The 15,870-nt window shown below is 37.0% G+C and overlaps 1 protein-coding gene across 1 annotated transcript in view; it reads left to right on the forward strand.

Annotated features, from left to right (window-relative positions):
• Taf4b (TATA-box binding protein associated factor 4b) overlaps positions 1 to 15,870 on the forward strand; it is a 124,887-nt gene that overhangs the window by 42,588 nt on the left and 66,429 nt on the right. Inside the window, exons 8-9 of the mRNA XM_028861275.2 lie at positions 277 to 394; positions 909 to 1,020. Coding sequence (XP_028717108.1) covers positions 277 to 394; positions 909 to 1,020 — 230 coding nt within the window. The remainder of the gene's footprint in view (positions 1 to 276; positions 395 to 908; positions 1,021 to 15,870) is intronic.

The following is a 15,870-nucleotide window of genomic DNA, read 5'->3' on the forward strand; positions in this document are numbered from 1 at the left end:
ATGTTTTACAGTTTTGAATGAGATAATTTTGCTGCATACAAATTAAACTGGGTATGGTGGTATACATCCAAACCCTAGCTAGCATTTAGGAAGCTGAGGCAGGAGATTCGCCATGTTTCAGAGGCCACCCTGGAGATAAATTTTAAGTAGGCATTTTTACTGTGATAGAGAGAGGTATATATAGCTAGGCAAGAACGAGCTATTACAAATGAAAGCTCTTGCTCATTGCTAAAGCGGGCTTCCTTGGGTGACTGTGATGAACCCTTACTGTTTCAGGTAGTCCAACAGCCTTCAGGAGGCAATGCAAATCAAGTGACCGCCATTTCCTATTCCTCACCATTGACCACTCAGAAATGTGGTCCAAAGACGCCAGTGAACGCTATAGTGCCTACTAGTAAGTTTCCTGCATGTCCATGCTGGCATTCCAGCTTCATCACAGTGCATCTGGAACATGACAGGGCTTGTACCTGTTGTATTAAGAGAAGACTTAATGATTACAGAAACACTATTTTAGGGGTATATATTGTTTGGAAATAAACAACTGCTTATGATACTGTATTGTTAGATAAAACATTCTAGTAGTAATTATGTGTTAAAAATATATCAATATAAATAAAATATTATCAGCATTTTTACTGTTGCTTTTTGTGCATGATGCTTTTTATAATGATGCTAATTCTAAAGACAATTTGAGACTACATAAAAACATAATGTAGAGATCTTTATAACATGACTTCTTATGCAGTCATTACATTCACAAGCCTATTATAATTTAAACACAGTTCTATGGTAGTTTAAGATAGTCTTTGATTATTTCATCTTTACTAAAAACTGCCCTGGATTTCCTAATGTGACATGATTGTTTTTTTTCAATTCTATTTTCTTTCTTTTTTTTTTTTTTTTTACAGCTTCCATCATAAAGCAAATTACTCTGCCTGGAAATAAACTTCTCTCACTTCAAGCTCCAACATCATCTATTCAGAACAATAAAATAAAAGAGAATGGAGCATCATGCTTCAGGTAAAGGAAATCAGCAGTTAAAACTGGGTCTGATGTATGGAGGTAAAGTTTTAGGGGAAAAGATGGTAAAGAATAATGTCTAAATAAACAGATAGGAATGCCTTTTAAAAATCCTGACAGAGAGCCATGGTTTGATTCCTAGCACCCACATGGCAATTCCTAACCTTGTGTAACTCCAGTTTCAGTAGATCCAGTGGCCTGGTCTGGCCTCTCTGGGCACAAGGCATTCATGCAATGCACAGACATAAATGCGGGCAATGTAGCAATATACTAATTAAAAATTACTGAATGTAACTTACAAATAGCAGGCACAGATCTTCCCTGCTTTTTGCAGTGGATTGACAAACCTGGGAGTTGTCTAGGCTCAGGTACTCTGAGCATGTCCATTGTCACTGCATGCACCCTTCAGGTCATGCACCTCTGTCTCCTGCTTCTGCCAGTCCCTCTTCTTAGGCTTGTCACTGTAGGTACAGGTCATTTTTATTTATTCTTGAATTTATTTATTCTTGAATACAAGTCGAATATTATTACTGTTGTCTTCTTTTATTTCCAGTTTTGCTTCTGTAGTTTCAGATAATGGCAGTTAGGAATGCTCTGAAAATATTAAATGTAAAATTCTAGAAATAATCCATGTTTTTAATGTGTCGTTCTGAATGGCATGACCAAGTCTAGTGCCATCATGTTTAGCAGGTGACCCATTCCTTGTCTGGTGTGTGCAGAACTGATAAGCTGCCCACTGCTTGGCCAGTCAGGAGGCACCTCAGTTATCAAGGAGTCTGTTCAGGTAGTCTGGGCTGCACGGAGTCTGGGCTGCATCCCGTGCCCTTGTTTCTCTCTTCGCTTTGTCTCCTTGTGTAGGCATTGTGTCTTCTATCCGGGTTCTCCAAGGGTGAGGACAGGTTAGTGTGAGGACTGAGAAAAACACATAAAACTCTTATTGAAGGGTATTGTTAGAATTAGTACTGATTAGCCTCCCTGTGCCTAATTTACAAACTAAACTTTATTCTAGATTTTTTATGTGTAGGAAAAAAACATCCTATTCGTACGCAGGGCTTCATTCTAGGACCCCTTGTCCAATTCCAAAGTCCTTCGATGTTTATCTTTTTATGGGCTAGATGTTTTTGATAAAGAGTCTTTTTATTGTAGTTGGTAAACTTTATTATAATAGTTTATGTATAGGAAAGAACATTATATACGTAGGGCTTGGTTCTAGGACCCCTTGTCCAGTTTCAAAGTCCTTTTGATGTTCATCTTTTTAGGGGCTAGATGTTTTTGATACAAGGTCTTTTTATTGTAGTTTCTCTTTTTTATTGTAGCACTCTGAGTTTTTTCTAACTTTAATCTTCAAAAACGGTGTTTCTCCTTTTACATTTCTCTTGCCAAGAATCTCTTTCCATTTATTCTCTAACTTGGACTGTGTTTGCCTTTCTCTGATAGTGTATTTTGTCCGTATAGCAATTGCTACCTCTACTTTCTCTTTCCTGGAGCCTTTGTTGTTCACCACAAGGCTTGAGGTAGATGCCCATGGCATGTGGGGCAAATATCAGGCATCATAAATGAGTAGCTTTACCTTGAGATTTATTTCTCTTTTTCATTTAGGATAGTTTGTAGGTTGGATATTCTGTGTCTTCAGGCTGCGCAGAGGCTGTAGCTATTGTTCTGCATTGGTTTTGGAGGAAACATTGGAAGACAATGCATTTATGCAATAGTGTTTTCCAGTTCAGTGAGTTTTGACAAAAGGCTAAACCCGTGTATGAGGTGCCATAATCAAGATAAAAAGAATATTTTCAACAGCTCAAAAAGGTTTTTGTTCTTCTTCTTTTTTTTTTTATTAACCACCCAGTCCTCACATTCCACCCTGGGACCCAGACTACCACTGATCTGATTCTTAACATAGGGAGTTAGATTCAGGGTCAAGGTGCTCCCATGTCCTAGCCTCTAAAATTGGAAACTTAGTTCATTAAATCAGTTTTTCTTGATCTAAATATTTAAAAATACCAAATTTCCCCGAGTACTGAAGATGAAGAGTTTTGCTTTCCTTTTGCTCTCGTCAGTACTCTGCGTACTCTGCTTCTTATTTAGTAGTGAGGTTATCTGAGACGACTCTGCGTGTTTTGTTTTTCCTTCCCAAGCAGTCTGATCAGAGAACATAACCTGAACATTTTTAGTCTTCATAAATTTGCTAGGAAACCTCATTATGGTAAGTCTTGATGACTGTCTCATGAGCATTTGGTTTGGGTAGGTTTTTAAATGTTATTTTGTTAAAGGTGGCCAATGCTACCAATGTGATCTGCATCCTAACATTTGTAAAGACTTTTGTAGCTTTTTCTATAACTTACTCAAAGTGAATAATAAAACATCTAACTGTTTGTCGGCTTGCTTCTTTTTCTATTACTCTTGTCAATTTTTACATCATGTATCTCAACTTTTGTTCTTCGGATCCCTCAAGGCACTGGGAATGTGACAGCTTGCATAAATGGAGTGGTCAGATAACAAACAGGAATCCACCTGTTTCACTCAATCTGTTTCCATCCCCCAGGGGTTGACATCCTTTCAGTTTTTGCCTGCATTGTTTGTTTGTTTGTTTGTTTTTGGTTTTTCGAGACAGGGTTTCTCTGTGTAGCTTTGCGCCTTTCCTGGAACTCACTTGGTAGCCCAGGCTGGCCTCGAACTCACAGAGATCCGCCTGACTCTGCCTCCCGAGTGCTGGGATTAAAGGCGTGCGCCACCACGGCCTGGTGTTTGTTTGTTTTTTAAAGTGTTTTATAATTGTTACTAATTAAACATTTTGCAACTGACAAAAATGGAAGCCCTCTTTTTTTTTTTTTAACAGATTATTGTTTTGAGGTATAGTTATTCATCTTTCCCTCAATGGGAATAATTAATAATTAATCAAGTTACTGTAAAGCCAGTGCCTACTTTTTCTAATACCCAGGTTATTTGGAAAATTTCTTATTTTTCTATTGCTGTGAAGGGATGCCATGACCCAAGCAGCTTATAAAGAAAGCATTTAATTGGGGACTTGCTACAGTTTCAGAGAGTAATTCCATGACCATCGTGATGGAGAGCTTGGCATCAGGCTGTCTGTCTGCCTGCCTGCCTGCCTGCCTCCCTGCCTGCCTGTCTTGGTGCCAGAGCAGTAGCGGAGAACCTACATCTGATCCAAAAGAGGAGGCAGGAAGAGAGCTGGAGATGGGACCTAGCATAGGCCTTTGAAACCTCAAAGCCTACCTCCTGTGATCTGCCTTCTCTGACAAGGCCACACCTCCTAATCCTTCCTGAATAGTCCACCAATTGGAAACCAAGTGTTCACACATAGGAGCCTATGGGGGCATTCTCCTGCAAACAGCTACAGGAGGGGTTTGTGGTTTCCCTTTAGAAAGAATTAATTCAGAGGCCTGAAGGGAACCCTAAGGGGTCATCTCAGTCTAAGCTGTGAAGCAGCTCCTTTGAAGCCACTTGTCAACTTTCTAAGACATTAACTGTGGTGACCCCCATCAGGTAGTCCCTCAGGATTTCAGTGGGGACGTATACTGCTTTTCTTTCCTTGCTGGACTGTGAACCCCAAGTTTCATTGCCCTGGTGCTTTAAACTTATTGTACTTTGCATAGAACTCCCTCCTCTCCCCACCAGGGGCTTGGCTTCTTTAATATTTCCTTGAATGCTTCATTGGTAAACAGCTCACTGCTTTATATGGTTCATAGCCCATGCCTTGGACACTCTGAGTTCTTTCTGTCTTTGTCTTCACAGAATTACCTGGTGCTCTCTTTGCTTTTCTGCCCCTTAGCTGCTGCTGGTTTTGTGTCTGTTTAGTGTCTTGTCCATATCATGAATTTGCATATACTCAAGGAAAAGACTAGATTGAGAAATGGATCTGCTTCAGTGAGGCTCTGGGCTTGGAACTGATTCCTCAATATCTGGGTCCCTTTGCAGCTTCCTAATTAATCCCTTTACAGAAAACATTGAAGAATAGTTGTGCTTTATCAGTTTTTCATATGTATATACATATGAATACACACACACATATCCTGATAAGATACTAGTCTACAAACAGTCGATTGTGTTTTAGCATATGTAGATTGTGTATAAACCTGACAGCTTTCATAGTTTTTGTTCAGATATACAGTGTTTTACAGGTCATTTTTATATGGTATAGTTTGGTCTGACATTTTTAATTTTAAAGTAATTGAATTTGCTAACTTTTTGAAGTCCTTAGACATTGTTTAAGAGAGCCTCCACCTAGAGTGTGAGTGGTCTTTACTGTTGCCTTTTCCAACCTTTACTTCTATTTAAATATTTAAATATTCCTGTCAGCAGGATTTGTTAAGTTTTCTTGTGTTGTGGACTAGGGTTCCTATTTCCAATTTGGAGAATCACTGACCCACACCATCTCTTACATGTATTTCAGTGGGCATTTAAGGGCTTAAATTTTCAGTTAGCAAATAACCCACCTGGTGTCTTTCCTCCCATCCTTGTTATCATGCCTACTATTGGGTGGGGGTATGATCTTGCACTCTGTAGCCCACGCTGAAGAATAAAGTGCTGTGCAGAACACAGTGCTTTTGGGGCCCTCTACAAGTGCCAGGGAAATAGAAAAAAACACTTGCAGTTCTCCTGCTGTGGCCTTCTGATCTCTGGGGTTTCTGGCACCTGATACCATGCCTGCTGCCTCTGCTTTCTGTCCTTGTCTTCCTTGTTTTTATTCCTCTTTCCCTCTTCCTTCTTTTGGCTGTACGTAGGCTTTTGCCATTCCCTGTACATTTAAAGCTCAGCTTGTTGAGTTCCCCCAATCTCTGTAGGGTTTCAGTTGGCCTGACTTTGAGTTCACAGGTCTTTTTAATACCTTTAATAAAGTTTTGTCATTTATTTTTATAGATGTATATGATTTTGTTGTAAATATCCAATAGATGTGGTATTTCTAAGTACCTTTTTGTTATTGTAAGTAATAGTTTTGATAATTGCCTTTTCTTTTACTAATATAAAGAAACTCATGGTTCTAAAAAGATTTTACCAATGCTCTTTCTTATCATTTCTAATATTCTAAGATTATTTTAGGTTCTGTAGACTGATGTCAGGAATAAGATTTTAATTATGGATGACACTTTAAAGATGTCATTACCTTGTTTCATGGTGTTCATGTATGTGTTCACATTTAGAGATGGGGATGTACAGCAAAGTCATCCTGAGTCACATTATAGGGGGAAGCAACATGCTTGGAATTTCAGTGACTTCAACCATTGCATGATCAAATGTTGGATACTAATATTTAAATCTGAGTATGTATTAAAGCAATGATTATCTAAGGGGAACATTTAGAAATGAAAACTGTAGTTGAAATTTTAACTTTAGTGTTTGGGTAAGTCAGAATTGACCTGAGGATCTAAATTTTGTTTTCTTAATTCCATACAAGATTTATCATTGTGGTAGGAACCAGAGACGAATGAAGGCCACTTTATTCCAGTTCTCATCCAGACAGCTCAAGATACTTCTTCCCACTGTGTCAGAGACTTGTATTAGCCACAGGGAATTGCCTAGGAGGCCGTTTTTCAGGATGTGCTCATTGCTGGTTTTCATGGTGCTTTAAAAATGTTTTTTGACGGATTCTGTGGCTACAATGATGATTTACGCTGAGCGGTCTAATTCTGGTGTTGTATAATTGCTCTTCAGTAAATCTAGTCCACCTATATGCAGAAATGTAAGAACAGGAGGTTTCTAACCTTTTGCTCACTTTGTTTTGATTGCTTAATTCCACATATGTGTGTAGGCAGTGAGCAGTAATGCATTATTATTATGTTGTAAATTTCTCCCAATCTTTTAGCTTTAACTTTGTTTATAATGTCTTTCATATAGGGAATTTTAAAATCATGTTATGACTTTTGAATTCTAAAACATCTTCCCTATTTTGAGCTCCTAGTGATGTGCTTCTGTGTTTTGTTTTTACTTTTACACCTTCAGTTCTTGATAGTAACTTTTCCCAATGGATTTTTCTCTTCAACACTAGGAGTGCTTTACCTTTCTGATTTGAAATGCCATCATGGTCATAAATTTGTTTTATATGAAGGCACATTTCATTTAAGTAATACTACTTTAATTTTATTTTATGTTACTATTTGGATGTTTTCAATTTTGGGGTTTTGTTTTGTTTTTGTTTTTCAAGACAAGGTTTTTCTGTGTAGCTTTGGAATCTGTCTTGGAACTTGGGCGGCATGTGTGGAACAGCATGTATGTAGAAGTTAGAAGACAACTTTGTAGAATTGGTTCCCTCCTCCACCTTTACATGGGTTTTAGGAATTGAATTCCGGTGGCTAGGCTTACATTGTAGGGCAGCAAAATGCCTTTACCTGATGAGCTATCTTATGGGCCCTCTTACTGTTGTTATAGCTGATCTCCTCACTGGGGCTTTTTTTTTTTTTTTAAGTTAACTCCCTTACTCTGGTACTTTTTTAAAAATCAAAAGTACCTGGTATTATTTGTTCTTTTCCTCTTGAACATGAATTTTAGGATCAGCTTCAAAGTCCCATGAAAATAATGTATTGAGATCATTTGATTAGGTTAATTTAGGAAACACTGAATTTTTGATATTTGGAGGATTTTGCACTTAGATCCATGGTTATATTTATTAGATTTTTTTTTTTTCGTAGATAGAAGGAGACCTGTTCACAGTTACATAAGTAATTTGAAAGGTTATTTTCCATAGTCAGGGAAGTTAATCAAGAGTGTTAGTATTAGAGTCCCAGTCTCTAGGTTTAAAATTTTGTTCCCACAATGGTTGTAGTCATGGAATATACTGAAAGCTGCCCCTAGTCTTCATACAGAGGCCTGTACATTTCACAATCCTTTAGAGAGACTTTACCTAGCCAATTACTATAAAGTTACTTCTTCAGACATCTGTGTTGTGTCTCAGGTATTTACCTAACTTACCCATTTGTTTGTTTATCCTTCTGTGTATATTTCCTTCTCTCCATTATTATCTATGAACATTTACATTATTACTTGTGCGTGTGTGTGTGTTTGCTTGAAAATTAGGAGTGTTTATAATCTTACCTATTTTTAGATACTTTAAAAAATTTTATGAGTTCTTTTGTTCAGCTTCTATTTAAAACATTTATAAATTATTATATATTTAGTATTTATTGTATGTGCAGTGTGTATATGTGAGTGTGTACATGTGGACGCACATTTTTATGTTTGAATGTGGGCACAAGTGCCAAAGTGTGAGTGTAGAGGTCAGAAGACAACCATACATGTCAGTGTCTACCTTCCACTTTGTTTGAGATGGGGTTATCTAACAGCTATCCAGTTAGCTGTCCTGAGATTCTGGGGATTCTCTTGTCTCCATCTGTCATTTCATTATGAACCCTGAGATTACAGATGCTTGTACTACACATGTGACTTTTGCGTGGGTTCTGAAAATTTGAATCAGGTCTTCACACTTAATGTGGTAAGCACCTCCACCCACTTAGCAATCTTCTGAGAGTCCCCCCCCTCTTTAAATATACTTAAAAATATTTTTCAATGAATATATTCATTATACATAATGTTGTACTATATAAAAGTATATTTATATGTATATATTATACATTGACCGTATTCCTCTCATGCCTACATTTTCCTTTCTTCTAGTAATCTTTTTTGTACCCTTAGAAAATTTTGCAACTAATTTATTGTCATATATTTATAAATGATTTTATGTAGTTATAATCTAGGAATCATAAAAAAGAGAAAACATATTTGTCTTTTGGAGACCAGCTTAATTTGCTTAAAATGATTATCTCCACCTGCATCCATTTTCTTAAAATGATAAAACTTCTTTCCTTATGTCTGAAAAATATCAATTGCATTTTTCGTTTCTCCTCTTCAGTTGTTGGCAACCTGGGTTGGTTCCATAATACAGCTATTGTACATGCAATAATCATTGATGTGCATCTCTGTGATGTGTTGAATTTGGAGTCCTTTCTGTAAATACTCAGGAGTAGGATAGTTGAGTCATATTGTAACTCCATTTTTGCCCATTTCAGAAACCTCTATATTGATTTCCATGGTGTCTGGACTAGATTGCATTCTCGCCAGTAGTGTATAAAGTTTCTCCTTTATTCATGTCTTTGCCAACATTTTTTATTTACTTTCTTCTTGACTCTTATTTTGACTGGGTGACATGAAATCCTATTGTAGTTTTAATTTATTTTTTATTCTTTGAGAAATGTCTTTTCATTTCATAAGCTAATTTATTTATTGGGTTATTTGATTTCTTTTTGTTTAGTCTTTGTATGTTCTAGATATTAATACTCTGTCAAATACCTATTCAGCAAAGATTACCTCTCATTCTGTAGGTTGTGTTATTACCTTTTAATGCTTTCCTTTTCTGTGCAGAAACCTTTCAATTTCATGAGGCCCCATTGGTCAGCTTTTTATATTATTTTCTGAGTGTTCCCCTACATTTTCCTCTAATGATTTCAGAGTTTTAAGTCTTACGTTAAGGTCTTTGATATCCTTTGAGTTCATTTTCTTAGAGGGCAAGAGGTAGAGATCTACTTCCATTCTTCTCTGTGTGGATATATTAGTTTTCCTAGCACCATTAAAGTATATACTACAGTGTTTTATTTTTGGTGTCTTTATTTAAATCAGCTGTCTTACTTTGCACTGAGATGTGCTTTAAAAATATTTTGTAGTAATTTGGATCATATGTAATCTTACACATATTGCAGTGTGTTTAAGAAATTTGTGCTTTTTTTGGAAATAGTATTACTGCTGCTTATTCCAAATGAAACTAAAAAACAGACCCTTAATGTTGACTTATATTAAGTAAGAAAGAACAGTAGTATAATGCCATTAGAACCAGTCTTAACTAAACTAGATTGGATTTAGTAATACAGACTGATGTCTTCATATTTTTTTTTGTTTTTTTGTTCATAGGTATCTCATTAATCTAAATTTATGTTGTGGATTTGTGACTTTTTCGCTAGGAAATCCTATTTTGTATTTAGTTTCTTGGTGTATCTGGGATGATTTTTAGAGGTCATACAGTGTTTAAAACACCAGAGGGCACCAGAGATTCAGGTTTCATCTAGAACAAGATGATAATGTTATTTCATAGTTTGTATTACTGCTAAATTTGATACTCAGTTTTTCCATATTGCAAGGGTAATCAAGTTCTCTAATATATTTTAAATGTGTTTAAACGTATGCATCTTGCCTTGTGTATTGTGTGTTGTGCATACAAATCCATTAATAGTATGTATTGTTGATGTGCTGCTGATACAGTGTTTAATCATTTCAGGCTAGTGATTTTTTTTTTAAAGGAGGGAAAACAATGTTTGTTGGAGCTCCAAACAATGTTTGAAGCTAGTAAGGAGGCAGAGAAAACACATTCATGTTAGCTAAGCCCACTTTAGATTAGACATGCTGTTAAAATCCAACTAAAAGATGGAAGCTAGACATCTGACATACTGACATGGAGATGAGACCATGAAGTCTTTCAAAGCTGTTGAACACTATTCTGTACAGAACACTATCTACAGTTACCATACATTTGATATTGAGTGAGTGAATTTATTGTGCACATGGCAATTAAAAGAACATAGTAAATATCAGCTAAATACCACCATCAAATCAGATATTTACAATGTTCAGAAATAACTGGGGAAGCCCTGATAACAGTCGTGCTGGAGTAACCATTTGAGAGTCCTAAGCAGAACAGAAAGTTCTCTCCTTGAATGAGCTTCCAGCTTCTCATTCTACTGTAGGGATTTTTATAACATAGGATAGCAAATTGTAACTGCCATTAAACATTCTAGGTGCAATTTCTTAACGCCTTAGCTGCTGTTATGTTTCTTTCTTTCTGTCATAAATAGAGGGAGTCAACCTGTCACAGCAAAGGGTCTTGAAGGCACTCGTGATAAACCTGCTTGAGATTAACGGACCTGTCTTGCTTTCAGAAGCAAGTACAGACAATACATGGAAATTTGCTAATATGATTTGTATTGCAAACATAGTTTATCATGGTGAATGATGTTTAGGAAAAATTACTTTTTTGCTAAACACAAATATAACATAAACATAATGAACTGATGAAAAACCTTAGAGGTGAGCACACCATGAGCAAAGGTTAAAGCTGTGTGGGCTGGAGTTAGTTTTGTTGGTCATGCCTATCCCTGAGAAAGATCAAAGACATTGATAATGCCGTTGTGATTCATGCTACAAATTTCTTAGCAGAACTAATGTAATAGGTATAAATGTAGGAAAAGACTAACAGATACATTTTGAACTGCCTTAACATTTGCTAGTATATTATAATTTCAGAATTACCTAAGGAATTTGAAGAATTTTTTATTCCAGGCTTACCCAGAATGAAATATCCAGAGACTAGAATGACTGGAATCTGTTTTAACAACCTTTTAGGTTTGTCTGCTAATTGCCACAGTTTAATAAGTACCTACTGTTCTCAAAAATGTAGTCTGAAGAAAAGAGTTTTGAAACATACCCTTTCAGGGTGTTACAAGGTATTGTGTTAGATTATTAGCCCTTTGCACTGTGTAAGCTGTTGATGCTTCTAAAGTGATGGAGGTGAAGCATCTGCTTCCTCAGAGACTAGCTGTGGCTAGCTTGTGCCACCTCAGCATATTAGCGGCCACTTACTCTTTATCCTCGACACATTCACTTACATTAAATAAAGAGAAAGGAAAGGGGTAATTAAAAGAGAAAGATTGTTCTTTTTTCTTTTTTTTTTTTTTTTTCCCCCGAGACAGGGTTTCTCTGTGCAGTTTTGTGCCGTTCCTGGAACTCGCTTTGGAGACCAGGCTGGCCTTGAACTCACAGAGATCCGCCTGGCTCTGCCTCCCGAGTGCTGGGACTAAAGGCGTGCGCCACCACCGCCCGGCTGAGAAAGATTGTTCTTAATGAGGTAGTACAAACCGTTTTGTCAGCCCTTGACACTGGGGACATACCTGTTTAATAGTCAGGGTGACAGAACCCTCTGCTGTATGTTATGGTGATGTGATTTTCTCAATAGTTTCTTGTGCTTGCATTTGGATTGTGAGCTCAGTTGACCACTTTTTATTATACACCATTTGACTGAAATGGACAAATGACAGACAAACTACTGTTATGCTTACCAGAGGATTTAGCATTTTAATGAAAATGAATAAAATAAAAATTTTTCAATAATAAAGTTTGGGGTTTTAAGCAAAATTAAAATTTTGAAAAAGTATGTCTACCATCATAAAATTGATAGCTTATCAGCACTTACATATTCTAACATAGTTGTTGGAAATGCTGGTATGAGTTTAGTTTTGTATAGTAATCTTAATTTTAGAGTATTTAAATAACTGAATGAACAGCTGTTTTCCAGTTTGCGAGTACATAATTTTACTAACGAGTGTAAGAGTATAAGACTCAAAGTGTATTTTAGGGAGGTTTATGAAAAGAGAGGATGGCAATGGTTCTACTCTTTTATGCTCATTTTTAAATTTTATATTGCTTACATTTAAAGTTATTTATTTTTATCATGATAGGCTTATTATTTAATCCTTAAATTATATACATGTTTAGTTTCTAATACAGTTTTAATTTCTAATGACTTTCATTCAAGCACACTTAAGTAAGAGATATGGTTTCATCTTCATTTTTTAGATGGGACAACTGATGAGTAGAGATGAGAACATTCACACTTACCACATTCACCTTACCATTATAGGACAGAGTCTACAAACCTTGGTGTCTCTAGCTCTAGAACCAATACTCTTAATTTTTATAGCTTGGCGCGTTTCCACGTTTGGTTCTTATCATACAGGTGTGCTTTTTAAGGAATAAAACAGGGCTGATGATGAGGTGACTGAGTAGATAAAGTGCTGGTCGTGCGAGTCTGGGGAGTTGATCACAGGAGTAAAGATGGAAGGAAGAAATGACTCCACAGAGCTGTTCTTTGACCTTCATGTATGCCTCCCCTCTCCCTCTCCCTCTCCCTCTCCCTCTCCCTCTCCCTCTCTTCCTCTCTCCCTCTCCCTCTCTCTCCCTCTCTCTCTCTGGCTGTCTCTGTCTCTCTCTCTCTCTGTCTCTCTCTGTCTCTCTCTCTCTCTCTCTCACACACACACACACACACACACAATTTTAGAAATTAATCTTTAAAAATCGCAACATCTTTAAACTAAAAACCTCTTAGATTTCTGATTTTCATGATACTGAATAGAAACCATGAGTGCTGTATATGGGGGTTTCTGATCGAGTGACCTTCATTTTAAATATTCTTTCTAGTTGATCCTAAAAACAATAGTTGCCTGGAGAGATGGCTCTGCAGTTAAGAGTACTTGTTCTTGCAGAGGACTTGGGTTCAGTTCACAGCATTTGATTGGGGCCACAACTCTGATTCCAGAAGGACCCAACACCCTCTTCTGGCCTCCACCGGCATCAGACAGTCACGTGGTATATATATAAACATACATGCAGGCAAAAAGACTTATACACCTATAATAAATACATTTAAAAACATTCAATTCTGAGAAATATTTCAGTATGTGATGCTACATTTTAGTTAATAAAAAGCTGAGGAGAATTTCCCGTGTGGAAATTAACTTAAATCTGTATAGAGAAATGTTCAAGTTTATGTGAGTGTTTATAAACATGTCATAGTTGAGCAGAATGACTACTGGGGAGAGAACTTAGAAGGCCAACTAACCTCACAGGCAAGATGCTGAGGGGCTGGAACGAGGTGTGGACCACGCTCCCTGGCCTACTTTGTTGGTGGTTAAAAAGATTCTTATTTGACTCCTATATAAAGCATCTTACATACTACTTAGCACAAGACTCAAAAGGTGATATAGCAGGAAAAGTAAGACCCACGCATGCTTTTGCTCCACTGCCCCGGGTGCTAACCCAGAGCCTATTACCATTTTCCTGGGCCTTTCTGTAGTCTCTTTTTCTGTTTCCGTACCCTCTCATTTTATGTAATTTTTGCCATAGTATACTTTACCTAGCTATAGAATAGTGGAAGTGTTCTGAACTGTTTACAGGAGGCTAAGCTAACCTATGATGTGTGGTATATTAAGTTTATTTCCAATTTATGAAGCTTATAGTTTACAAAGGACTTGTTGGGAGTGCCACCTTCATAATAAGTTGAGAAGCATGTGGACTCACTGTTTGTGTGATATAAATTCCCTCTTCAGTCCCCAGTCTAAGGGTAGGAATTAGTATTCTACCCTTTTACTGAAAGTACAGTTTCAGAGAAGTTAAACCTTAGTTTACTTAGTAATTGGCAGAGTCAGGATAACAAAGTAGGCAAAGTCATTCAGAGCTGCCGTTTTTTTTTTTACTCATCTCTGGTGCTCATTATATTATCCTAGGCAACCAGCACATTATTGTAAGGCACATAAACATTCTTTAAATATCTATGTGCAAGTTATATACTGATTTGTTAGGAATATGACCAATAAGGGTAGTTTTGTTGTAAATTGAGGCAAATACTTTGAACATTAGATTAGATACCATAGTAAGATCTATTGTAATGGGCCAAAATATGTTCTCAGAAGTTTAAAAGTTGTGCCAATTTGAGAAGTAATTGAACTATTTAAAGACAAATTGAGCAAATGTTTTTAAAATATGTAATTAAAGTTGAACCTAGCATATAGATCAGGCTTTGGCTAAAAATAAGAGAGCAGGATAAGCTGAAGATTAGACAAGAATCAAGACTAACAGGCTGGAAGCTTACTGACAGAAGATAGAGGGGAAAACCAGGGTCCTCACGTGGACTGAAACAGGAAAGGAATGTAATTCTGTCTCCTTCAGAAGAATTTGTCTAGTGCTATTGCAGAGCTTAGTAGTAGAAAAACTTTAAGGCAGTAGACACTGGGAAGTATTTAACTTCATCAAAAACAAATCAATTAGAGGAGTTTCAGAGGACAACCCACGGCAAGTGGGTCTCACCTAATCTGTGTGATGTGCTACTCCACAGACTCTTGACAGCTTTTCTACTGAACTACTCAATTTTCTTTCTTGGGTGTCTTTTAAAATAATAGATTATATGGCATAATACCTTCATTGGAAGACCTTGTGTTACACCGGAAGACTTGGCTCTGTGGCTTTTATTTATGACAGTCTTGCGTCTGTCCCAGTCTGTCTATCTTTTACCAACAGTGCTGCCCCCAGGGCTGCCTTTGCTCTCCTACAGTCTGCCCCCTTCGCTGGAGGAACTTTGAAAAGGCTTGAGTACTTTGACTGTGGCACCTTCTCTTCTTCCAGTTGAGGGTCCCCCTGCTCCTGTTGCAGTGCTCACTGTTAGCTGTACCAGAGGAACTGTGGTTAGATTGGGACAAAGTGGGCAGAAAGTAATTACTGGGTATTTAGTTTCCTCTTTGTCAGGAAGAGCTTCTCATTGAGTTTTCTGGTACTGGTTTTTGAACTTGTAACACATAGGCCTGGAACTGATCTCTAAAGCCTGTTTGAATTTCCAATAGGAGCTATGCAGGAACTCCTAACAGAAAAGCAAGATGCTATTCACATGGGTCTGCAAACAAATCGCATTTATAAGCATTCAGTCTCTGTTGTTTCTATGTAGTGATTTTTATTTATTTTGAAAGATTCATTTCTTTTTATTTTATGTATATGAGTCTTTTGCCTGCATCTAAGTAAGTGTAACACATGCATACAGTGTTCACTGAGGTGTCTAAATCCCAGACTTGAGCCAGAGACGGTTGTAAGCTTCTATGTGGGTGCTGGTAACCAAAGCTAGATACTTTTCAAGAGCAGCAAGTTCTCTTAACCACAGAACCATCTCTTCAGCTTCATAAACTTTTAATTTATTTATAATTTTTATTTTTTGAAATTATAATATATCATTTACCTCCTTTATTTTTCCAGCCC

The sequence above is a fragment of the Peromyscus leucopus genome, chromosome 19 (assembly GCF_004664715.2).
Source record: "Peromyscus leucopus breed LL Stock chromosome 19, UCI_PerLeu_2.1, whole genome shotgun sequence".
NCBI classification, from domain to species: domain Eukaryota; kingdom Metazoa; phylum Chordata; class Mammalia; order Rodentia; family Cricetidae; genus Peromyscus; species Peromyscus leucopus.